This window comes from Leptonychotes weddellii, chromosome 8 (genome assembly GCF_054177405.1).
Source record: "Leptonychotes weddellii isolate Sample4059 chromosome 8, ASM5417740v2, whole genome shotgun sequence".
NCBI classification, from domain to species: domain Eukaryota; kingdom Metazoa; phylum Chordata; class Mammalia; order Carnivora; family Phocidae; genus Leptonychotes; species Leptonychotes weddellii.
The window spans coordinates 29,277,457-29,303,245 of NC_138376.1; the positions used below are offsets into that span (position 1 = coordinate 29,277,457).

General features: G+C 54.7%; 1 protein-coding gene across 1 annotated transcript in view; it reads right to left on the bottom strand.

Annotated features, from left to right (window-relative positions):
- KCNK5 (potassium two pore domain channel subfamily K member 5) overlaps window positions 1–24,779 on the bottom strand; it is a 38,209-nt gene extending 13,430 nt beyond the window's left edge. The window contains exon 1 of the mRNA XM_006738694.3: window positions 24,207–24,779. Coding sequence (XP_006738757.1) covers window positions 24,207–24,392 — 186 coding nt within the window. The 5' untranslated portion in view covers window positions 24,393–24,779. The remainder of the gene's footprint in view (window positions 1–24,206) is intronic.
- Window positions 24,780–25,789: the final 1,010 nt, after the last annotated feature.

Genomic DNA, 25,789 nt, shown 5'->3' on the forward strand with positions numbered 1-25,789 from the left:
AGCAAGGCAGGCAGGCTGGGAAGGAAACAATGCCACACACTATGTCCCCCGACACTGTGCCCGCCAGGAGGGGCTGAGCCTGTCTGAGCCCCAGTCCCAGCTTGCCGCCCCACTGCCTCCAGCTTCACGATGTCCACCTACCACCCGGCTCCTGCTGGGCTCTCGCTGCATGTCCGTGTTGTCCCTATATCCATCTAGTCTAACATAGAACCCCTCAGAACAGGGGGCCACGGGTGGGGTGTTCTGAACAGGACAGACGGAAGTAGAGGTTAGTAAACCTATCTCGGGTGCTTTCCAAGCAAGTATTTGCAGTTTGGGCTTGTTTAGAACAATGTTTTTCAAATCCTTTAACACCTGAACTAATGAACAGATAAAGGAGGAGGGGAGGAGGACCCCAGAGCCTGTGTGGGGACTCCCTAGAGCAGTTTGAGAAGCGGGAGTGGGCGTGTTGGGGGCGAGTCTGTCCAGCTGCCGGGCTAATTCTTTCTCCGACTACTGGCAGATCACAAGTATCTTGGCCCAAAGGTGAGCACTCGTTAATCTTATTCCTAAAACCAATGGGAGTTGAAGACTGTTAATGAAACCCTCCCTGATCTCCACCCTCTCTCTCTAGCTTTCCCTCACTGGGGATGGTGGGGAGGGGGGGGCCTCCCGGGCTTGTTATCGGATGAGGAAACTGAGGCTCAGGGACCTGAGATACCACACAGGTCTCGAGGCAGTGGCTCCCAGTCCAGGCTGCCCAACAGAACCACCAGGGAGTTTACATGACTATGGTGCCTGGGCACCCCCGGCAGATGTCCTCTGCAGCTGCCCTGGGCAGCAAACAAGCTCCACCGGGGGTTCTGATGGGTGGCCCCTCACTGCCTCATGCAGGGTGACGGGTGTGTCCACGGGGCTCCAAGCTGCCACCTCCCTGTCCTGAGCATTCTCGCTGACGTCTCACCTCAGCCCAGGTGACCCAGGGTGTGGCTGGGAGGGCAGGCGTGCCTTAGGAGCAGGGGACTGGCAAGGGCCAGGTGGTGCCACCCTGATACCTGGCTCACCAGGCCCTGTCACTCCCAGGGAAGGAGCAGGTGTCTGTGGCAGGTGCCAGAACCCAAGGGGGCTGGGCCACACCGCGTCTCAGTTGAGACCAGACCTCAGCTACTGTGGTGTGGACTTTGTTAACTTCTTTTTTGCTTATCTGCAACTTTCAGCTTTGCTTCAGTGCCTACCTGGACTAATTATGTTTTTAGAAGAAGGAAAGACAAACTGTTGGAGGTATGCTGGGATGGCAATGCACGGCTGAAGACCCAGGTCCAGCTCTGCTCTGCCAGTCACTTGCTGAGATTCTCCAGGAACACTTGACCTCTGCCTGCTTCCTTCTCGTAAAATGAGGCTGGCCTAGGACTGCTGGGGTCCCCCTGTCTGTACGTGTCATATTTTCCTCTGCCCAGAACCGTGACTTCTGAGCCCAATTCAGCCCTTCCGAAGCCCCCCCATCCACAGCACATTCGAGAAAATACATTCTCATTCTCAAGACTCAGCTCACTGGCTACCAGTTCCAGTTCCTCCTGAGCCCCCAGCAAGTCAGGCCGCCCATGTCAGGAGTGAGCCCTGCTCCTCAATCACACTTCTTTCCTCGTGGCCCCTGGATCCCACTACAGGATGGAGAAGGCGACTCACTGCCTCCCCTCCTCTCTGGTCCTTAAAGTAATGTGCCAGTGCTGGTCCAGGCTGTCCTCCCACAGCCCAGGTGTCTTGGGTGGGACTGTGTACAAAACACAATCCCCTGCAGTGTTGGTCACACCTACAGAAACCCACGCAACCTCATTAGGCAAGGTGGCCAAGTGGCCCACCACCCCACCCTCAGTGCACATTTAGGGGTCACTAAACTGCTGCTTCACCCAGACTGCACGTAGAGATCGTCTGGCGGGAGCTCGGGAAAGTCCTCCTGCCTGGGTCCTACCCTCAGGGAATCAGCCAGACATGGTCTGGGGCATGGAACCAGGATGCTTAAAGCTGCCCCAGGTGACTCTAATATACAGCCAATTTCAAAGCCACTGCCCTAGACCCAAATCCTCCTCCCTGTTAGGAGGCCGCAGTCCAGCCCGGCTCCAGGGCAGCAGGCCTGGAAGCATGGCTGGCCTCCAGTCTGCTGCCGGCCTCCCCCTACACGCCCTCCTGGACCATCTCTCAGGGGCCTTTGCGAAGTGCAGAGGCCCTGCTCAATCTCACGCTCATGGGGGCAGGCCTGTGCCAGAGGTGAGCACGTTTTCAGCAGAAATCTCTGGGTTTCCGACTTTCTCAGGCCCGGGAGCCCTGTCTGTACTCAGGAGGGACAATACAAACAAGGCAGGTGACCCTGCCCCCATTGTTCTCTGCCTGGGACGGTAACCCTCCAGCAGCTGGGAGCCCCTCCCATGAGAGCTGAGCCCAGGGACTTGCTGACCTGGGAGGGCTGCAGGTTTGGCTAAAGCAAACAGTGAAGGGCTGGTGGGGGTTGAGCTCAGGATGGGACGTCAGCAAGTGTTCTCAGGCACCTGGAGGGCTCAGCAGATGCGTAAGACTGGAAATGCCTGTGTGTGCAGACGCAGGGGAGCTCTCTGGCGCGGCTCGGGTCCCACAGCAATGCCACCTGAGAGCTGGCCATGGGGCTAGGAAAGCATTTCCTCCCACCCACCCACACACAAAGATGACCTTCTGCAGCCATATTCTCAAAATCCACCTCCTGCTTCATCTTCCGAAAGACTCAGGGCAGGTGGGATGTCCCAAGACACCTAATGACAAGAGGGACATTCTTTAGCCACCTCAGCTTCTCTACCCACCAATTCACACCCACTGTCCTGCCGGGGGTGACTGTGGCCCCGTGCTATCCGCTCCCTATCTGGGATGCCGCGGCCTGGGGCCTGGGGTCATGACTTGGCTCCTTCCCTGCCCCCAGAATCCAAATCCTGGGAGTGTCTGACAACTCTCTGCCTTGACAGATGCAGAGGAAACTGTTCAGCCAGGACCCCTCCAGCATGCCAGATGGGCAGAACAGTCCCCTGCCTCCCCCACAGGGATGTGGGGACTAGGGAGTAAGAGGACCCTGCACCGTGTTCAGCTCCTGGCTTGTCCTTCCCAAGCAAGCCAGCAGACCTCTCTGTTGAGCCCCACTCAATGGCTCTAACAAGGAAGCTAGGAAGGGTGCTGAGGTGGTGTCTCCCTCCTCCTCGCCCAAACCCACAATCATCAGGCACCTCTCCCACCTAGAACTCCTCTAGCCCTAATGCCATTTAAGACGGAGACCCTGGAGGAAAGGAAGGCAAAATGGATAGTCCTATTCCCATTTTGTAGCTGAGGAAATGGATCAGAGAGGGCTAGTGAGAAGTCACACAGCAAGGTGATGACAAAGCACTGGGCAGAGACAGCCAGAATCCCCTGACTCTCAGTTGAGGGCCCTTTCCACCCAACAACCAGACCATCCACCACCCATCCCAGGACTGGGCTGAGAAATGCCACCCAAAGTGGAGCGGGGAAGGGGACAGTAGACGGGTAGGCACAGGTAACTTGTGGCGAAGAGCTATGAAAGTGCTGCGCAGATCTACTTTTGATATCATCTGGGATGAGCATATGCTGACACTCCCTGTCCCCAACTCCCGGGATGCCTCTTGGATTTACCCCGACCTTGCAGCGGGGTGGAAGGAGCAAACACGGGAAGTCACCATCCATGCAAGGTTTCTAAAAACAGCCTTGGAGCAGGCCACAAAGGAGGTCACAGGAACTGCTGACTTGCCATCTCCCCATCCAGGGCTGATGACCTGAGGGATATCTAGTTCACCATCAGCCTAGCTGCACCCCTCACCCCCTTCCCCTCCCCGCCCCCCACTTCACCCTGTCAGCTTGCTTCCCATCCTCCAGAGCTCAGGTCTGCACGCTGGCCTGGACAACACAAACTGGGATGGCCAATCCACTTCAAAATCACAAAGATCATGTGTGGGACCCTCCATGAGCAGCACGGGGACAGAGCAGGAAAGGCCTGGGCTTTGAAGCAGACACACCTGGATTCACATCTGGGCTCTCCCATTCACCAGCAGGTCACCTGGGGCATGTCCTCCCCCCTCTCTGAGCTTCACTTTCCGTATCTGGCAAGTGGGGGTGCCAAGACTTCATCGGGTTGGGGTGCAGGTTACGTGAAACAATGCGCAGCTGGGCATGCAAGTGGTGCTCCCGAAACAGGTACTAGGGGCAGAAAAGTGAGCGTGGGAAGAACAGGGGGGATGGGCAGGCCACCTCCACTCGGGGGGTATACACCTGCTGGACAGGGCCTCCGGAGCTGTGGACACGAGAGACGGGCTAGCTGTCGACAGCGATGCCTTCCTTCCCGGCTACCACCACCCGGAAGACCAGGGCTTGGGACAGTACTTATGGCTACAGACATTCTACTAGGTATCTGTTATCTGGCCCCCCGTTTATCTCCCCCAAATGACTGTGAGCTCGGAAGGCAGATCTCACTCATCTCTTACCCCTAGAACAGAACCTGGCACTAGTAATCGCTCAATATTAATGAGTAACTGAGTGTCCCAGATGTACGTCTTTCACACCCAGCCCTTCCAGGGCACACGGAGCGGTGCCGGTGTATTTAGGGTGGGTTCTGGCTCCGCTGGATGAGGAGGGCAGTCCCGGTAGGTGCGGGCAGCCCGGGTTGATGGCTCTTTCCCTGCCCCACTGCCTTTCCCCTGCGTCACCCCACCCCACCCCACCTGTCTTCAAGGCCAAAGCCCCCAGAGGTCCTAGCCCTGGTGAGTCAGCTGCCCTGCAGGCTTTGGAACCACCAGGATTTTAGAGAAAGGAGGCAGGTGGGTGGGGAAGGGTGGGAGCCCAGGAAGCACGTCAGGGTGAGGGCCACAGGTCTTCCCGTGCATGACCCTGCTTTCCCGCTACCCCAGCGGGGGGACAGGACGCTCTGTTCCACAAAGCTCTCTTGAGCCCTGGTGGCTGCCAGACCTGTCCCTCTGGACACAGCTGCCCACTTCCCTGGGCTCCCCTGCTGGGACCCTGAGGACAAGGTTCCCCACCACCGGCACCCCCGGACTCTTGCCTCCATGGTACAAAACCTGTCTCGATGATACCTGCCACACTCCTGCCTCTTGGTTACACCCACACCCTTGAGAGAAGAGCTGTGGCTGACACCACCCACCTCTCGTCTCGTCTGGCAGAACACACCGGACCACCGGCACACTCCTCCGCACCCACGGGCCTCGAGGGCAGCCCCTCCACCTGCTCCTTCCTCCTTTCCCTCTCGCTTCACCCGCGGCTGGTGGCGCTGGGTAATAAGTAACTACCCACCCTTGAAGCCTGGGGTTCTGATGATAAGGAATTATTAAGCTTACCCATTTATTATAATTTGTTTAAGATGCTTAGATGGTTAAACTGTAAACCCCTTCACTAATTAAAAAAAAAAAAGGCCCAGAGGGGTCTTAGGGGGTGGGTGGCAGGAATTCTGCATGAAGGGCAGGCAGCTTGAGTTTCTCCACTATGTAGGAACCACCTCCCCCGTCGCCTGTTTCTTACACACACACCCCCAGCACCCGATCCTGGCCCCACCGCCTCCGAGCACGATCCCACCCGCCCCTGCACAAAGCCCCCTGAGGGATCCTCCTGAGGGCCAACCACCTGTCACAAAATCCTTCCTTCTTGTCGGACTCTAACCTAAATCCCTCCGGCTGCACTCCGAGCCCATTTCCTCTGGTTCAATCTCCAGCTGGAGAAGAACAACAGCTGGCCTCCATCCTCCCTGGAATAAATTGTACCAGAAACTACCGGCCAAGTGGCAGGGGCACTTTGGAGTGGATGGTACACCCCCCACTGCGGGGAGGTGGGGGGGGGGGGTGGGAGGCAGCTTCTGCCTCCATGGCCCCCAAAGCCCAAATCAAATCCCACCAGAAGACGGAGTCCCAATCAGAGACGAGGGTCAAGACCGCAGTGCCTGGCGGCGACTGTGAGAATCCCTGGGCCAGATGCAAGGGGAGATGTGTCCTAAAGGGCAGACTCCCCGGATTCTACACACCAGTTGCACCAGGGGCTCTGGCCGCCAAGGCCCCCGTTTGGAGATCACAGAGGTGAGATACGAACAGGATCCCCAAACGGTGTGGGGCTGCGAATGGGAGCCACCCCCTGTGCCACCCCCACCCACGTAGTCATGAAAGCACAGGGCCAGACCCAGTGCAGCCGCCTCAGCCTTCTCTGCCTGGCAGGGACGGACGGCCCCCCGGCCCACCTCCCATCCCCAGCCGACTGGGGCGTGGACGTGACCGGGGTGAGGAAACAGAGCCGTTTTGTGCTGAAGGTATGGAAAAGTACAGCCAGGCCCTCCTCGTGCAGAGAGGCTGGGTGAGGTGAGCAGTGGCGTGGGGGCTGGAAAAGCCTCCCGGGCCCAGACGTGGGGCCCAGGCCCAGGCCCAGGCCGGGTGACAGGAAATGGAAACTCTCCGGCATGGCACAGCAGGAGAATCGTGCCTGGGAGACAGCCCCATTACGAAACCCACGAGGCGGAACGTATCAGGACTACGGTTCGCTCGCTCGCTCCTACAGGAGGGCTGTGATTTTAAGCAAGAGCATTTCTCAAGTCTCCTTAACCCCCTCAGCCCCCCACCCCAGGCTCTGACAGCCCTCAATCTTCTTAGCCGCGTGCAGGAATAGTGAGCGCTCAGGCCTGCACAAGGTCAGCTATCCCCCACCCCAGAGGTCATGACCTCCATTTCTTCACTTGTAAAATGGGAATAACACCACCTCCCTACCAACTCTCAGGGTTCTGGGTCCAAAGGCTCGGTGGACGTGGACGTGAAGCGGGTGCACAGGCAAAGCTAGAGATGCTCCTGACTTAGAAACTTACAGTTTCTAAACACCTAGTGTTGTTGGGGTAGGCTTGCTTTCAGACTCCTGGTGCATTGTGTGTGGCCAGGGAAGGCTCAAAGGCAGGAAGGTAAGTGGCACCAGATTTCCAAGTCACCCAGGGGTCAGGCGGGAGAGCGAAACCCGCTCCTCATGTGGCTGCATCCTGTCCCCCAGCAGAACTCAGTTTCCCACGAAACATTCTACGTGGGAGGCTGGTCCAGGGAGGTCTGTTTACCCTCAAGCCTGCTGAAGACGGCTGTCTGTCCTGTGCCACTGAGGGCCAAACAAGTGACCCAACAGTAGGCTTCCAGGACACAGCCTGTCACCTCCCAGGATGAGTGGCGAGACAAGATGGTAAGATGGGAACAGGGTTCCCTTCCCCCTTACTCCCCCCTAGGGGCCCTGGGGTGTGCCCCTCTTTGGAGCGGCAAGAGGGCAGTTGTGCCTGCCTACGAAGGCCACATCTGGCCAGGCATCAGCCCCAAGCCCCATGTGGAACCTCATTTAACCCAAGGAAAAGATGGGGCCAGAAGCACGGATGACCATGCACTGTGCAGCTCAAAGTCGGGTCTACCGGTCAGGTATTTGCTGAACACTGGCCACATGCCCTGATGCTGTGAGCCAAACAAGCGAAGTGCAAGACAAAGGCCCCACCTCGGAGGACTCGCTGTCCTCACCAGAGACAGGCAGGCAGACAGGAAGTTACTCGATGGTGGAAGATACCACAACAAAGCAGTGGACAAATGTCAAGGCCAGGACGAGCCCTAGGGCTCGAGCCATGCCCTTGTCCAAGTCCCAGCAACTGAGCACAAAGCAGGACAAGAAGTCCAAACACAGATGGGGCAACACAGGCTCAAAAGACACAAAATACTAGAGCAGAGCCATCTCCCAGTCAGACGCTACCCCCAGCTCTGAAAACCGCCTGTCCCTACTCCTGGCCTGCCCTCCCCACCCAGGTCTTCCACCTTTCCCTGAGCCGGACCCCAGAAGGATACTGGAAAACCCCTACAAGTTCCATCAGTCACCCCTTCTTTCATTATTTCCAGATTTGTGATGGAAGATATGTTCACAGGTCTCATCCCAAGGGGAAGATGTGCCCCTGTGGCCGGCAGATTCACCCAAGTGGTGAACCTGAACCTTAAGTACAGTCTTCCCTCCCAAGGACCGGGGAAGAGTTGATGCTTCATGGGAGATGGGCAGGCTGAAGGGAAGGGGGTGGAGCAGGCGATCAGAAGAAGGAATTGAGACCCTGAAGCAACAACTGGAGATCCATGAAAAATGACTAACTCGGGGCGCCTGGGTGGCTCAGTCGGTTAAGCACCTGCCTTCGGCTCAGGTCATAATCCCCGAGTCCCAGGTTCGGGCCACACATCAGGCCCCCTGCTCAGCGGGATGTCTGCTTCTCCCTCTGCCCCTCCCCCTGCTTATTCTCTCTCTCTCTCTCTTAAAAAAAAAAAAAGAAAAAGACTAAATTTCCATAGCCTGGTCCCCACCTCCACTGAACTGAGCCTGACCGATGACAACAGGAATGACCCTCCCACCAAATACACACTCATCTGAGTCTGATGTGGCTCAGAGGGCAAGGAGGTCCACAGCTCTCTGCAACCTCGTATTTTCTGGGGTGTGAGCGGGGTTGTGCTCACCTCAAAAGAGCTTGCAAGTCTCCAGTGGGTGGGACAGGGAAACCACCTCCTTGCAGGTTCTTGGCACATCACGCTGCACGCTGCTCCGAGGCGGCCAGGCCAGGCCAGCTCTCCCCTCTCCCACCCCAGAGCAGGAATGGAATTTGACTAGACACCGAGAGAAGCCAGTGTGCCATTAGAAACCTCCACAGATTCCTATCAACACGCCAGTGCTGTCCAAGAGAACTCTCTGTGCTGATGGAATGTTCTATATCTGAGCAGTCCCATGTGGCTACCAAGCCTTTGAAATGTGGCCAGGGTGACCGAGGAACTAAATTTTAATTTAAAATTAAACAGCCACGATATTTAGTGATATCACGTTAAAATAAAATTAGTTAGCAGCACGTGGGTTGTGGTTACCATACTGATCCTACCCAAATTCTCTCCTAGACAGGGTGTGCCTTCCCCTGGACCCTCAGGTTCACCCCAAGCCTCAGGCTGTAGTCTGCAGCACTCTCCTGATTCTGAATTATGTGCACGCTGACCCAAATCTGGCTGGCTTGTCCTTTTTGTTCATTGGTAAGGCAGGGCAAGGTCTCCCTGTGGCCCTGTGGGGCTTGCCTGAGCTGGATGCAACATAACACTGGTCTGTGGGCCTCTGGAAGATACCGCCCCTTATAGGGGACATGGACCCCAGCACTGGGTCCAGCCGCTGGGGCTCCCCCTGGGCTCTGCCAGGCATCTCTCGGGGAACCACACTCTCTTCTTGGAGACTGCCAACTCACATGAGTCCAGTCTCCAACAGCTTGGTCTGCAGACCAAAGGCCCAGCTGGTGTCCCCAATCTTTGAAAGCCTTCCCCTCCAAGTATTCAACAGCACTGATGCCCGGAAGTCACAACTTTGGCAGCTAAATTTAAAAGTAATAGCAAGACGCTGTTCAGCAATCACAGGACTGATACCGGGTTTCAGAGTGTGTTCTGTTAAAACCCTGTTTGGCTCTGTGCTTGGTGTTCCTCAGATGTTAAAAATAGCAAGTCTAGAAGTGGCTAATGATATAAATTCAGTTTCTTTGTTTTTAAAGGCAATTCAACAGCATTTCAGAAAACTGGGGAGTCAGAGATAGAAAAAGGCAGCAATCATCCTGCCTCCAACTGAGCACTAACTGCCTTCTGTTTTTACATCGAGTTTCTATGACTCAATGCGAACAGAACCACACTTGCTAATTTGGGCATCCTGGCTGCCCTCACCCCCAGTCTTGTTTTTGCCTAACTTGAAGTCTGGCTTACAGCTCAGTCCCACTTTGGGAACACCAACTGAAGCACTGGCAGACCACCCCCACCCCAGGGCCTGGGGAGCCCCTGCGCCAGGCATCCCTGTGTCAGTCTGTCTGAGGGGATCCCATCCACAGGCCACGCAGCCCCAACCTGGCGAGAAGGACGGACCACACTGGGTGCAGAGCAGTGGGGGGAGAGGCTGTAGGGCTGTGTCCAGAGACACAAGACCAGCGTCAGGAAGGGGAGATTTTTTTAAGGCTTGTACATGATGACCCCAACACAGAGCAGGCAGGGAAGCCAGGGGGTTTGACCACATGCAGCTCTCAGCCCTGGAAGATTCCAAGAAGACAGGGCATGCCAAAACAGAGATCTGTGAACTCTGAAGCCTCAGCAGACTTGGTGCAGAGGGGAACCTTCTAGAGCAGGACCCAAAACTGCCCCCCATGACTCTGACATTGCCCTGCCTGAGCACCGCAGAGCCTGCCCTGGGTCTGGATGCAGCACACACCCAGGGAGATGCTGACACTTCGCCGGGCAACCTACCAACCTGTCCCAAGAGGGCAGTGCACACAGGAGGATCGCAGGGGTGTGGGCGGTCCCACGGCGCCTGCTGGGTGGATGCGGAATCTGGACAGGCAAGACCCCCACAGGGAGGGCAAGGGATAGTTTTCCAGACTAGAGGTGGGCCTAACTGGAAGGCAAAGGAGGGCTGTGAGGGTCCTGCCCCTGGGATTTGGGGGCTGGTGGAAGACAAGCCAAAGGAGAGAGAAATACAGCCTCATGGTTCAGGGTGTTCATTAATAATTACTCCTCACACGGTGCTAGGTTTGCAATGTGATGGGGGCACAGACTGAGGGCCTTGCAGAGCGGGGGAGGAGTGCAGACAAGGCAGAACCCCCACGGCAACATGCTCTGAGGGGAGGTGGTGCCTCCCCGGAGAAGGACGGGGAGCCTTCCCTGACAGCCACAGCCTACAGCAACTTTTCTACCTTGGGGCCCCTGAGGCCCCCACAACGTGCCACGTTGCTACTTAATAATCCTCAATATACACTGCACGGCCCCACCCCAACCTCAAAAGCAGGGATAATGTCTAAGCCTTCCCAAAATTTCCACAACCCTTAAGCCAGCACTGGGTGTACAGCAGGCGCTCAGTAAGTATCTAATTGGCCTTAGTGAGCAAGTCCTTCGTTCAGAGAGGGGCAGTGACCTGGTCTAGTTGCACAGTAAGTCAGCTGAGCAAGTCCCAGGACCCTCTAGTGCCCACCTCACCGGGCCACTCCTAAGTAGATCTCTGGGCTGCAGCTAGCGTCTGGGGGATGGGAGAGACTGGGTGTTGAAAAGCTGATAATCAGGACACCCTCCCTTTTCCTGCTCCCCAGGGGGTGCTGACAAGACACTACGGCATTAGCCTGCTCCACTTAGCCCACTCAGCACTTATCCCTCAGTGAGAGGCAGCCCTTCTACCCACTGCTCCAGGGGGCCGGGATGCTGAGAAGGGAAGAAGGGCAGCCTTCCAAAGCTAACACTGTCAGGATGCATTCCACGCCCCGGGAGGCAAGAGCTTTATTTGAACAGCAGAGACGGGCAAGGTCTGGGGCTGCTTTTCTTTCTCCTCCAGAGGGTCTGTGAATAGGTGCCATCCTGCACCGGAGACGTGGGAGGACCAAGGAACTTGCACTAGACACAAGGGACACCCAGGCCCAAATAAACATTCAAGGCCATGAGGGGCCCCCTCCTGGGGTCCTCAGCATGCTGCAGGATCACAGATCTCTGTCATCAGCCAGCCAGGCAGGATCTGGGTGGCATTTCTACTCCAGGAGAATGGCAAGACTAAAACTATTCCCTTCCAAGATGTGGACCAGAGTCCTGCTGGGGCTCTCCCTTGGGGGAGCCAAATGGGAGAACAGGTCATAAGTACGGGTTTAGCTGCTGAGGACGTAGCAGGTAATATGGGGACTCAGATGGGAAACCCCACCGCTGACAAGCAGTTGCATGTCCCCCCTCCAGCTCCTTGATTCTTTCTTGGAGGCTCGGTCTCTGGGTCCTCCAACCCACAAATTCTGCAGTGAAGGGTCGGGGCCTGTTAGGTCTGTAAGGATGCTGGAGGAAAGCGGCTGAGGGCAGGAAAGGAGTTGACAGCCCCGACTCTGGACCGTGGCACCCACTTACAGGACCCAAGATTTCCTGCTTTAAAACTTTTCACGCTGAAAATGGCAAATAAACCTATATATGGTCAATGTGGTCAGGAAAACAGTGGTGTCAGAACCCACAAGGCTGCAGAACGCAGTGCTCAGCAAAGGCTAGCAAGCAGGCATGGAGTGCTTTTGGGGTGCGAGGAACCAGTGGGCCCCAATGAGAAAGTCCAGCCCCAAGGAGTGGCTGGTAGCCTAGCAAGATGGGTAGGACTGGCACCGATTTAGGACACCACAGTCTAAATGAGAGCCCCTCTGCAGAGCTCTGGATGCAGAAGGCCCAGCTGGGTGACTTGGTTATGTCATTTAATTTCTCTGCTTCAGATGCTTTATCTGCAAAATGAGGTTCCCTACAGCACCTATCTTGCCATTGCTGGGGGGTCGGTGCGACGTGGCGATTGTCCTCCCCTGGCCTGTGGCGCCCTTCCCCTCACCAAGTGCCGGCCACTGTCACTCCTGTGGTGTGACTGTGGTCCTGCCCCCACTGCCACCCTTCCCCAGAGTGGCTTACGTTATAGGCGGACACACACCTCGAGTTCTTGGTAAGAACTGAAAACTTGCGATGGGTCTACAGCATTTTAGAATGTCTCTCCACCCTCCTGAGATGGCCTTTTGTCTATATGGAGGCCGACTGAGATCAAGGGGAAGGGTCCAGAAAGAGGCTGAGACCACGCAGCTAGCAGAGTCCAAATCACACGGGCCATGGCAAGAATGTTGGCTTGGTCTGAGGGAGAAGCCACCGAGGGTTTTCTGAGCTGGGGATCACGACCTGAATCTATGAAGAGCCCCGACTGCCGTGAGACTGGCCAGGACAGCTATTAGGAGGTGTGGTGGCCACCTTTCAACCTACCTCTTGGGGACACTGCTTCTAAGAAACCTTCCCTAATTGCCCCACTTAGCTCTAATTACTCCTTCACTGTACTTCCCTGCCCCTGGTGAGCACAGAAACCTGGAGAAAGTTACATAACCTCCTAAGGACTGGGCCTTGGCTCCAGGGATGTACTGGGAGGCCAGTTAGGTAACCACTAGGCTCCCTCCAGCCTCACAATTTATGATTCACTGCCAAGAGAGGTGCCCAGGGCCTGACCCTCCTCCCCCATCAGCCACCCCTGCCAGCCTCCAAGGAGGGGGGGTGCTCTGGGCTCTGGAGAAACCAGCCAACAGCTCCTTGGGCACAAACACTTGTGGCACAGGGTCCTGTGATAGGACAACTCCCTGGGAGGCATCAGATGCTTTCTGCTCCAGGCTCTGGATGGCCCCAAAAAACATCCTCCTTTCAGAGCTTCCAGTTACCACCATCTCAACTGCTTCTTGTCCCAGAAAAACTCACTAGTTAGGGTGGGGAAGCTGGGACTCAAGGTCCCAGGAAGGGGTGTCCTGGGCAGGTTAGGAAATCAGGCAGGCCAGGTTAGTGTACGTAGAACTAGTTCTCTGCACTCCAAAACCCCATCATGATTTTGATGTCAAGGCCATTTAAAAAGGCGATTCGAGGCAGGGTAAAAAATGGCTTGGTGGAGAAAGGCTCTGGACCTGGGCAAGCAGAGCCTCTGTACCCTGAGCTTAGTTCCACAAACAGTCTGTCACCACCCAGCCCCTCACCAGGCCTCAGTTTTCCTACCTAGCAAATGGGATGGTGTTTCACTGCCACACCTCAGTCGGGCCCAGAGAGGTCACAGGAAAGCACCTTAGATGAATGGGTCTGCAAGACCCAAGGCAAGGCCCTGGGTGGAATCTGGGAAGGGTGCAAAGCCTGGGTATCCGCAAGCTTCTCAGGGGTCCTCCGGGTGCTGCAGGCAACACTGTGCAACACTCCTGCTCCATTCCCTGGGGTCGACACCCTTGGAGGGCTGCCCTGTGAGGGGGACCCTGGGGGAGAAAAAGCCCAGTGCAGGCTCCAGCTGAGCCAGAGTGATCAGGTCAGGAACAGCCCGGCCTTGCTCCTGTTCCTCCTCAGCAGGCTCTGAAGGCCTCGACCCCTCTCCACGAGGGAGGGGCAGAGGGTGCTGCTTCCCTCCCCCAGTGTGTCCACTTGCCCTCTTGGGTTTCCACAGTCCATGGTCCAAAGGCATTCCCCAAAAGGCAGGGATGGGGCTCGTTCTCTTTGCAGCAGGTCTCAAACAGGTTTGGGCACATGGTATGTGCTTAGCAAAGATCTGCTGAAGGAGGGACTGGATGGCTATTTGCTCTGCCTCAAGTTCCTTCAAAGCAGCAACCACAGTGAGCCTGGCCCGCTGGCCCCGTGGGGCGGGGTGGGACAGATTGGCTTTGTTAATCCCAGGAGAAAAGAGTTTAGGAAAAGTTTATAAAATAAGGGATGGGGAGTGGAAGCAGGGAAGGGGGTTCCCAGAGATAAAGACCCAGAGAGGGAGAGCTGTTCCAAGTTCCTCGAAGAGGACGAGACAGCAATAAACTGAATCTAAAGGTTAACTTGGAGCTGGCAGCCCGGCCGCAGTGAGTGACCTCCATGCACACGTTCTCCTATGATCTCCTGCGATCTTCGTCCCACCGAGATGGGTAACACTGCTCCCACCTTCCGACGGAGCAGCGCGCTCAGGGTCGTACAGCTTGCAAAGGCGCCGTGACTTGAAAAGCCTGTCCTTGACCACTAGGCAACTTAGCCCCACCTCATGAGACTTGAAGGGGAAAGTGGGAGCTCATTTTGATAATGGCATTCCCCCCTCCTCTTCCTCTCCACAATTCCCAGCCTATGAGACCAGGGGCCAGAGTCTGGGCCTGTGCAATTCACTTAGACAAGTGCCTCGATCTTGAAGAGGCCCAGCCCCTCCCGACTGGACATGGAAACGGAAGGTCCACGGAGCTCTCAGTGTCCCCCTCAGAGCCAGACTCACCACTGGGCATCTCGGGGCCCAAGAGACATTGGGAGCACAGCAGTGCTCAATTAAACCCCACAGGCTTACTGTGCATGTCTGTGGACTAGGGTGGGGGGGGGAGTGGGGGACGGACACAGGTCCCTGCCCAGGTAGGTCTCCTACAGTCTAGCTGGGCCTAATTTAATAGGCACTCCAAGCCTTCTTGAGTGAATGGATGAATTTACTTGAAGGAAGTAGAGTCCAGAGAAGTGAAATCTGGCCAAGGTCACACAGCACATACCAGGAGTGTAGGCAGGATTGGAACCAGGTTAGAATCAGCTATTTCCCACAAAGTGGTTCAGATTCAAGTCTGTCAGCCCCAGCGTCAAGCACAGGTCTACAGAGACAAAGGGAGGGGCTTTCAACCGGGTACTGGCCTGGCCATCAAGCACCCTGCTGGGCTTTTCTCTGGGGCCCGGTGGGGGGCCGGGGGTGGAAGCTTCTCCCTCCCAGGAAGAGCCTAGCTAAGCTGCAGCAGCCAGATTACACTGGGCCATGGGAGGTGACAACAGCCACAGTACACAATCCCGCCTAAATATTTCGTCAGGAAACCCAAATATTTAGATGGCGGAGAGGAAAAATAGAAAAACAGAATGTACATTTCAAAGCCAGTCAAAGGGACCTGTCTACCAAGGGCCCTCTGAGAGGGGAAGTGGGGGGTGCCTGCCCCCTACAAGGGTACAACTCTGACCTAGGGTCCTACGTGATCCCCACCCAGGGAGGACACACGTGAGGCTATCTGCACCTGGAATCCTCCAGAATGCAAAAGGTTCCACAGGGGCCTGGGACGAGCCAGGACTGAGCAGAGAAAGCCTTGCCACCTTTCCCCAGAGCAGGAACCAGGGCCCTGCTGGAAGGGAAGAGGGGGCCAAATTTCCATATGTTTAGATGTGGACCATTAATTCTTTTGAGGGAAGGGTTATGGGTGAACTTGAAAGAAATGGGGAATGGTGGGTAACTCCACTAGGAGGAATCTGGTGGGCTTTATCATCGGTATCACCAGATCAGGAGCTCAGTCCATGGTGGGGCCTGAAGCAGGCATCAGAAAGAGGCCCTCCCCCCGCACCCTCCCCCCCGCCCCGAGAGACAGAGCACAGGATCAGCAGCTAACAGGCAGCAAGTCACCCACTGCATGTGCCAGGCACTCTGCCAAGTGCGTTTACGTGGACTCTGCGGACATGAGGGAGAAACTGTACTACTGTCCCATTTCACAGATGAGGAGACTGACCTGCTCAAGGTCACGCAGCTAAGTGAGCGTCCTGAAAGCCGTCCCACATCCCTAAGGCTCTGAGGATACCATGCAAGCCTTGCCCTTTCCTGCCTCCAGGCCTCTGCTCCTTGTTTTTTCCTCCCTTTCCACCCCACACAGAACAGAAAGGTCCAGAGTGTGGACTCTAGGTTCAAATCTTCATTCTTCCACTTCCTAGATGTACAATCTCTAGGATGAACGTCTGTGGTCCATTCTGTGGCTCCTACCAGGATGGAGCGCTGGTAAGAGCACCTACTGCAGAGGGCTGCTGCGTATGGATTCATGAGATGAGGCCCCAAACAGTTCACACAGCCTGTGGCTAAGCAAGCGCTCAGCTTGCACCCCACCCCCCACCCCCATACCCTAACCTCCAGGCTCTTTCTCCACTCCTGGCTCTGAAGTCAACAGGGCAGGGTAAGTCTCAGCCTCTAGTTAGCCATGTAGACCTGGGCAAATCCCTTGGCCTCCATTTTCCTAGAAAATGGGCATAGCATTAACATTTAACCCACTGACTGTTTTCAGGAGACACGGTTAAAGACCCAGCCCAATGCCTGGCATGCAGTAAGAATTCAGCAGGATGCTCACAGGGGCTGCTACCCACACCACTCACCTTTCCAGCCTGCCTTAAATTCCTGTTTCTTTAAATTCAAGAGTAGAGATTAATCTCTCCATGGTTCACACTTAGAACCTCGAGGTGCATTTACCAATGTCAACCCAGTGATAGGTCCTTTACTTTTCTTCCTCCAGACTGGGGGCTCCCTGAGGGCAGGGGTTATGTGTTGTTCAGAGCCAGAGACCCTGCAGGCCAAGGGGTTCTACAGGCCTCAGGAAACAGGAAGCGAATCCTCTGAGGCCCTGTGACCCTCGTCCATCTCTCCAGCCTCTACCATCTGCAACCCATCACTCAGCACCAGGACCGCATTTCCCCTCATTTCACCACAGTGACCGTTTCTCTCCCTAGTGAGGCTGAGCTCCCGAGGGCTAAGGTCCCTGTCTAGTTTCTGAGGCTTCAGCACACACCAAAATGCTGGCCAGCAGTGAGGCCCCTCTGTGAGCCCACCCCTTCTTTTGCCCAGATCTCTGAAATTTAGGGACCAGATTAACTCCTCACCAAAAACCCAGAGGCCTCAGGCAGCTGTAGAAATCTGGAATATACCGCCCTCACTTTTGCATGAAGGGACAACTAAGGCATAATTTGGAAAGGTCATCAAATGGGGGGGTGGCTCTGGTAGGGACCCAGACCTGAGGGGCCCATGGTAAGGGGAGAAGGTGCCCTAACTGAAAGTTGGGTTTTGTGGGGGGGGCTGTGGGCTCTGTGGGCTTTGGTGGAAAAACCCACACTCCATCACATCAGAAGGAGGAAGGGAGGAAGCATCCTTATCAGAACACCCATGGGGTGAAGGGATCAGCCCACAGAAATGCTGTTAATTTCGAGTCGAATACTCCACTTTTTTTAAGTTGCAACGCCTGTGAAGGAAGAGGGAGCTTTCTGAAATGCTGTTCACTCCCTTACTTGAAAATTGCAAAAATTTGGTCAGTTCAAATTCCTTGGCTAAACCCAGAGGGCTTCATCATCTGACCCTCACCTCTCAGCCCTGTGGCGGCAGCCCAGGACCATCAGGCAGTTATACTCCTCCCTGAGGGCTGTGGGCAAGAAAGATCCACCATCCCCCTTTATTTGTTTAGCTCTTTAAAAATCTGGTTGATACACACCCAGAAGAGGGAATCTGGATCATACGGTTCCACTTTTAGTTTCCTGAGGAACCTCAACACTGTTTTCCATAGTAGTTGCACCATTTTACTCAAAAGAAACAAATATTATATGATTCCACTTGAAAGGTATTTAAAGTAGTCAAAATCACAGGAACAGAACGTAGATTGCTCATTACCAGGGGAAAGGGGAATTGTTTAATGGAGATAGAATCTGTTTTGCAAGATGAAAAAGTTCTGGAGATCTGTTTCACAACACTGTGAATATACTTAACATGAATGAACTGTACTCTTAAAAGTGGTTAAGATAGGATAAATAATGGATAAGATGGTAAACGCTGTTATGTGTTTTTCACCACAATTAAAAAAAAAAAAATGTTTGACATTTCTTCTGCTTCAGGAAGGTCCCCCTGATCCTGTGTGAGCCAGACTTGTGTGGGCAGCCCCGCCCAAGAGCAGGGGTGTCTAGGGAGAGGAGCAGTGGCAGGGGACCTAACCCTTAATGAGCACTGACTAAGGGCCCTGAACTGGTCTAGGTAAACAACGAGGGTGCTATCGTGGCATGCCTTCAGAGGCCAGCCCATGACCATCATACAAGCTGCATGGATGGGGCTCTTTCAGCAAGAACAAGGACCCCACAGTTGGTGGGCTGAGTGTCCTCTATCCATGTCAACCCATCCTTGGGGAGGATGGACAGGCCAGGCCTCCTCTGCCCTATTTAAAGAGTCCCAGGGAACTCTCAGTGACATCTCTAAGGACACTCGCCTCGACCTGCTCCATTCCCCAAAAGGAACACGGGAAGGAGGCAAACCTATGTCACATGCTTTCTTGTAGTACCCAGCACACTTGGCCTCTTTGTATCACCCGGTTCTGGCCAAGTAATTCTTCAGCACCGGTGGGATCTAGCACCCCAATTTGTGGAAAGACTCTCTTGGGGGTTGTCTCAAGAGTATGGCTCCTCTGTTCCCCAAAGCCTTATACTTCCCTGCTCCCCACTCCCACCACACATAGAGTTCAGAGGCTGAGCCCAATCTGACAGCAAACAGCCAAGTTCAAGATGAAAGCCCTTGGCCTGAGGTCAGAGCCAGCCAAGCACAGCATCCAAAACTGGAGGATTGTTTCTTTTATACGCCAGACTAGGGGCGCCTGGGTGGCTCAGTCGTTAAGCGTCTGCCTTCAGCTCAGGTCATGATCCCGGGGTCCTGGGATCGATGCCCTGCATTGGGCTCCCTGCTCCGCGGGAAGCCTGCTTCTCCCTCCCCCACTCTCCCTGCTTGTGTTCCCTCTCTCACTGTGTCTCTGTCAAATAAATAAATAAAATCTTTAAAAAAATAAATAAATAAATGCCAGACTATCAATAGGGCAAAACCCCAAGAAAATACTTAGAAGCAACAGTCCTCACCTCCCTTGCAACCCCTCCTATAGGACTCCCCCCACCCCGACTAGAACCTTTCAACACTTGTTAATTCCCACCCTCTGATAAGTCTCTAATACCATGCCATCTGTAATCATCCTAAGGGCTCTAGTAAAACTTCCCAAACGATTCAATGAAAATTCACTTTAACTGTTGAAACTCTAACTAGAGCAGTTAACTGAGGCACATCTATCGATTTAAGAATTCTTATTTTTTTGGCTGCCCTCAACTTTAAGGGGAACATAAACAGATAAGCCATGAGGAGAGGACCTCTTTCTTCCATTTCCTCTCAAAAACCCGACTTCTCTACTTTCCACCTCTGCAGTTCCAGACAGTGAGGATCCAAGTTCACACTAATGACGTGGAGGCCTCCGGGATCTTGGATAATCAAAAGATCTATTGTGTTCCCTTTACTTACAAAGGCAGTTAAGTGGACCAGTGTGCTTTATAATTTCCAACAAGGCTTGAAACAAAAGAGGTTTTCATGTTAACCCTCAATTCTCAAAAAAAATTCAATTAATGTGCCCCATTCTCAGCATTTTGGTCAGATGTAATTTTAGCACATAATCCCTCATTATACTTTCAAATTTCAGGAGGAGGACTGGTGTTAGTGACTTGAGGTCAGACCTTTAAAACTGGAATCCGCTTGACTGGTATAGACGGGAACAGGTATAGAGTAGGAAGGTTCCAGTAAATAAAAGGAGAGGGGTCTGGCACACATGGAAAACCTCCAAATAGGATAATGCAGTTTGAAGCTGGTGAGGAGGCCAGCAGGATCCAAAAGGCTTCTGGGAACTGGTCTGCTATGTGAGCAGTCTAGCAAAACCCAGAGTTAGGGATGGGGCATGCCAGTGGAGGGCAGGGCCTGGAGCCATCCCTTTCGCACCCCTAGGAGATCTGGGAATCTCAAGAGCCACAGCAGGAACACCCCCTCTCTCCCCACTTTTCCTCCCTCTCAAACCCTCCTAATTCCAAGACCCTACTTGAGGTCATCGCCTCCAGAGAGCCTGCCCTGACCCCTCAGGCTGGTCCTGGGGGCCCTCATGAGCCTCCCTGTCCTGGTGAGCTTATTCATCCTTCTTCCCAGCAGCCAGTTTAAGCCTGGTGGGTGTCTTAATCCATCTTTGCACTCCCAGAGCCTTGCCTAGTGCCTGGCACACAGTGGGCACTTAATAGACGCTTGCTGACTAATTCTCATGTACTTCGGAACACAACACAGTGTGAAACCTGACTCTGCACCATATAATCCTGGGCAAGTTATATCACTGTCCTCATCTATAAAAGGGGTTGGTCGGGGCGCCTGGGTGGCTCAGTCGTTAAGCGTCTGCCTTCGGCTCAGGTCATGATCCCAGAGTCCTGGGATCGAGCCCCGCATCGGGCTCCCTGCTCTGCGGGAAGCCTGCTTCTCCCTCTCCCACTCCCCCTGCTCGTGTTCCCTCTCTCGCTGTGTCTCTCTCTGTCAAATAAATAAATAAAATCTTAAAAAAAAAAAAAAAAAAAAGGGGTTGGTCACCAAGATTAAATTAAAATAAGAACTTCTATAAAGTGCTTATTGGAAGCTCTGGTGCACAGCGAGTTCTCAAATCCTTCCTGTTTATGATCACTGCACACCGGAGGTGAAGGCTGAGGAAGGTTCACTGCTCCCCTTCACCCCAACCCTTTGCTTTCTTGTGCTGCCAAAGGAGGGGTGGGCTGATGCTTACCGAAGCCACAGAGAAGGTGCTAGCTTGGCCAGGCCCCACACAGGAGGCCTGCATGCCAATGCCTGTTCTAGTGGAAGGAGAAAATAGAATTCCCCAGCCGGCCAGAGTCCACCTGAACCAATTCACTGAGCTCGCTTACAGACTAACCAGTCAAGAGCTTCACATGCCCAAGAAGGAGGGCAAAGGTGTACAAGGAGCAGGCTCTGGAGGCAAACTGTGCGATCCTGCATCGCCAAGGCCACCCCAACTGCCCTGAGCTTCGGTTTCCTTATCTGAATATGTAAGGTTGCTGTAAGAAGTAACTAAGGCAGGTAAAGCACCTGGTCAATGTGTGCTCGATAAACGCCAACAACAGGGGGAGACGTGCCGTGCCGGCTCTCCCAAGTCACACCAGTACACACCTTGCCTAACGCTTCTACTTGACCTGATCCTCACTGGCCCCTCATTTTGCAGAGGGGGAAAGAGGCAAAGTTAAATGGCCTGATGGGTAAATGGCCAAACCAGATGACAAAACCAGCCTGTGCCCTCTCTCCTAAAATGCACATGCCACCCACAATGCCCAAGGCGTGGGGCATTCAGCCAATGCTAACTGCCCTTTGTGGGAACCGCTGCAATTTAGGAAGAGGCTGGGGGGGAGCAAGGCTTGGGAGCAAGGCTCCAAGGTGGTTCTGAAGGCAGGAAGGAGGGGGACCATGTGGTCAGAGGCCAGTGGGGGTGGGGAAGTTTGAGGTTTGAAAGTTGGCCTCCACCTCAGTTCAAACCACAGCTTGAACAGGGAGGAAGCACCTGACAACTTGGGGCCTATTTCCAAAGATCGAACGAAAGGTGAGGGGCGTGTTGTGTTAACTCCGTTCGTGTGCCTTTGAAAGCACGTGCGGATATTTCCAGGGTAAGAATAACCCCAGCCCAGACTGCACCCCCCCCTTCTAACAGCCCCTCCCAAGAGCCCACCCCAAGCCCAGGAATTCCTAGCGTGGGACTTCTTTAGGATTACAAAGGTGATTCAGAACCTGACAAAACACAGAACCTCAGGTGCGTGTGGCGGGCCAGATGGGAAAGAAGTTTGAGTTTTCAAAGACTGAGTCTTCATTTTTCCTTAAGCCAACTTCCTAGGGCTGAAGGCCATGCTTCAAGTCGCAGAACAAAAAGCAGAGCCAGGCAGATTTCTGCAGACTAAAAAGTAACGCTAGCAAAAATGCTTCCCCTGGTCAGTTTTCGTGTCTTGGGTTTTTCCTATGATGGGAGGGGACTCGCCCTGTTGGAGAAGGTTTGAGAGTTTTCTGGCCAGGGATGAGGAACAGGGCTGTCTATAATCGTCTCCAAATCAGACTGGCCTGATGCCCAAATCTAAAAATTACCTGCCCACTTTTGGGGGGCAATCATTGGCGGGTTTAAGAGGACCTCCAAACAAGAGGCATTTTGTTTGCTCGAACACCTTAAGAAAGCTGTCTAACTTCCAAAGCTACTACTACCAGCTGCACGCGGCTGCCTTACCCCGACACCCCCCCTTTCCCCTCTCCTCGGGTTTTGAAGTTTATTTTCCCACATTCAGCCTTGAATTCTTTCCTTCCTTCCCCTGCTGTGGCAAAGAGGGAAACACTTCGAGGGCAGCTTGATTCTTCATCACCCACGCCTGCCCTCTTCCCCCTCTAAACAAAGCCCTGGAAGAAACTAAACAGCAACTCGTTCTCCAGGGGAATTGTTTCCTCAAGGGAAATTATAAAGTGACCACTCCCCAATGCGCACACACAGGGCAGACACTCATCCAAAGGAGCTCCCGCTATCGGGGGCGAAACCACCCGATTGCCCTCCAAAGCTCATCCTCCCCACCAAACCTCACCTCTCCTGGGCCCCCACTCTGGGGACGGCTGCAGGTCCAGAGGCTCTCCCCACTAAAATCCAACACCCAACCTGCCCAACCTACCCTCTGCTGGCCTCTGAGAGGTCAAGTCTTTACTTGCCCAGCTGCTGGTAAGTACCTATATGCTCATGTGTGTGAATGTCCATTGATTTCAGGGCAAAAGGAGGTAGCAAAGGAAAGGCCTCCTCACCTATTCCAAAGTTTTCAACTTTCCAGCAGTCCAGGGCAGGCAAGACAGATGAAGACAGGTTCATTCTCATTTCACACATGGGGAGACTTGAGATGGGTCAAATGAGAGACAACTAGACAACCATAAGATGTTGGGGGTCTGCTGTAGATTAAGTGCTGTTCCTCATCAAACCTCCTTTCTGGCATCTTTTGCCCCAAGAGAAATGTAACACCTTGGACAATCTATCCCTAGTCCACCCCACAATTTAGAACCTTCACCAGCTCTTATACCCAGGTCCTGGTCCTTCCACTGGAGGGAGGCCATTAATGCAGGCCAAGAGGGTGGGTGGTTAAGGCTAAGAGCCTCTGAGAAACTGGAGCAGAGGACCCTGGTCCCCAAACAGACCCAAGGTCCCAACCACCATGGTCAGCCCTAGTTTATCCGAGTGAGGTCAAAGCCATCCATAGAGCAGGAAGGAGAAGAGGCTCCCAATGCCAACCGGGAGGAGAAACTACCCCCCAACACTTTCCATTCTAATCAACCTCTCCTTCCCCCTAAAAAGGATGCCCAGGGTTTTGTTCCTTTGTTCAACCTGCTACTTTCACAAACTTTAAGTCCAAGCCCTGGGGGAGGAGGGGGACTGTCTCCGCGAGATAAGCTCTGCCGGAAGCGTGAGCGCGTCCCCAGCATTCCAGCCATCGATCCCCATCCCGGGAGCTCTGGCGGGACAGAGCCCCCTACCCACTTCCTGAACCTAGCGGGTGCGGGGGAGGGGAGGCTTTGCTCAGGTTGGGGCTGGGGGACCCTCCAGTAACTCCGCGGGGCTCACGTTCGCGAAAAAAAAACCGGGCGGGCACGGCACCGGCCTGGAGCTGGGAGGTGGAGATGCGAAGGGGTGGCACCCGGCTCGACTCCCGAACTCCGGGAGCGTCTCCAAGTAAAGATAAACGCCTTTATCCGCCCTCCAGCCCCCTTCCAACCAGGGAGGTACCCGCACACTCACACCGAGCCACCGCGGGGCCTGCTTCACTGGGGGGTCAACCCCAACTTCTTCTCTCTGGACAAACTGGGTTCCCAAAGAGTCTCCGCGCGTGGGTGACTCCAGTGTCTACGGGTGAACCACAGATCCCAGCAGCCAAACCCATGCGAGACATCCTTTCCTGCTACCCCCAGGACTACCCACGGGGACTGTGAGTTATCCAAAGCTGTGAAGGGCTTCCCTTCAGCACTCCTAACGCTCCGGCCAGCTTCAAGTGTCTGTAGGGGCACGGACGGCGGCTCACCTGTAAGATCTTGTCCAGGCCCTCCTGGCCCAGGCACGGGAACTCCTTGAGCAGATGCAGTTTCTGTGTATAGTAGTTTTTCTTGGCCTCTTTCCAGTGCGGCTCCTCGAGCACCTCGAAGATCGCTGCCCCGATGGCCAGGTAGAAGATGATGGCCGAGGTGAGCAGTGGGCCCCGGTCCACCATGGCTCCTGAGCGGCCGCCTCCTGGAGAAAGCCTCCCCTAGCCCCAGCGGCTCCGGGTCCACGCGCCCTCCAGCCTCTGGAAACAGCTGTTTGAATTTGGAGCTCCGCATGCGCAGTGCCCTATTCCCCCCACCCCCCGGCGCCGCTCCCCGGACAAAGTTGCTCCTTCAAATTGGCCCACCAAGCGCGGGTAACTGTACGAAGCGTTGCTCCCGCAGGCGGGCGGAGGTGGGGGCGGACGGACACCAAGCGGGGGGCAAGGGGGCGCCCTGGCTCGCGGGGGTAAAAGTAGCTGGGGGAACTCAAGGCCGGACTCTGGGGAGACACGTGGGCCGTCCTCCGCGAGCCACAGCAGTGTGCGCCGCGCCCGCCTCCGCGCGCCTCTTTAACCAGCGCCCCGCGCGCGCCCTCCCGCGCCCAGTCCCCAGGGGAGGGGCCCGCGCCGGCCCCGCCCCCTCGCCTGCACCGCCCCCGCGCAGGCCCCGCCCCGCGTAGGTCCCGCCCCGCGTAGGCCCCGCGGCTGGCCGGACAGTCACCGCGAGGTGCGCGCTGAGGAATTCCGTGCTGCGTGCGCTTCCCGGGCCACCGCCAGGGGAGGCTGCGCGCCCCGCGCTGCCAGAGGGGTTGGGGTCTCCGGGACTCGCGTTTGTTATTAATGCTGGTGGTATTAACTAAGATGAGTGTGTATCTAATGACCAGGGTCGGGAAGTTAGTACTATTATTATTTTCATTGTAATTCAATTTCCATCTGCTGACGTTTCTGCCAGGAAAGCTTGATTCTCTCCGTCTCTTTCTCTTACACCCTCCTGTAAGCCAGGGGAAAGTGTAAGATTAGAAAGGGACTAGAGAGGTTGTAGAGAATGGGGATATCAGGAACTAATCCAGCCGCAAAGGCGAAACTCTCCCCTATTGCCCCATTCTCACCTGTCCTGGTGAGACGGACCCCCACATCGGGAAGGAGCAGTTGAGGCTGCCCTGTTGTAGACGCTTACCAGCCACGCACACTGTAACTCTCCAGGAAATACTTAACCTCTCCATACTCCCAAGTCTATACGGCAACTCTCATCTACACCCACACACGGGCACTCATCTCCCTTGTTGGGAGATATTTTCTTCCTGAATTCCTTCTAATATACGATATAACTCTAATGCACTATATAACAGTAAAATGACCGCTGGGGGGTAGGGAATCTGGACTGTTCAATGACATATCCTCAGACCTTTACATAGTAGACACTCAATAAACATTTGTGCAATGAAGGAGTGAATGAATTTGTCAAAAACAGACACTGAGGACGTTTCTCGCTCATCTAGCTTCGTCTATAAACCTCAGGGAGTACCACATCCTTTCCATGCATCATGAGCTGGGCCTCTAATTATACCAACCTTGCAGTGAGG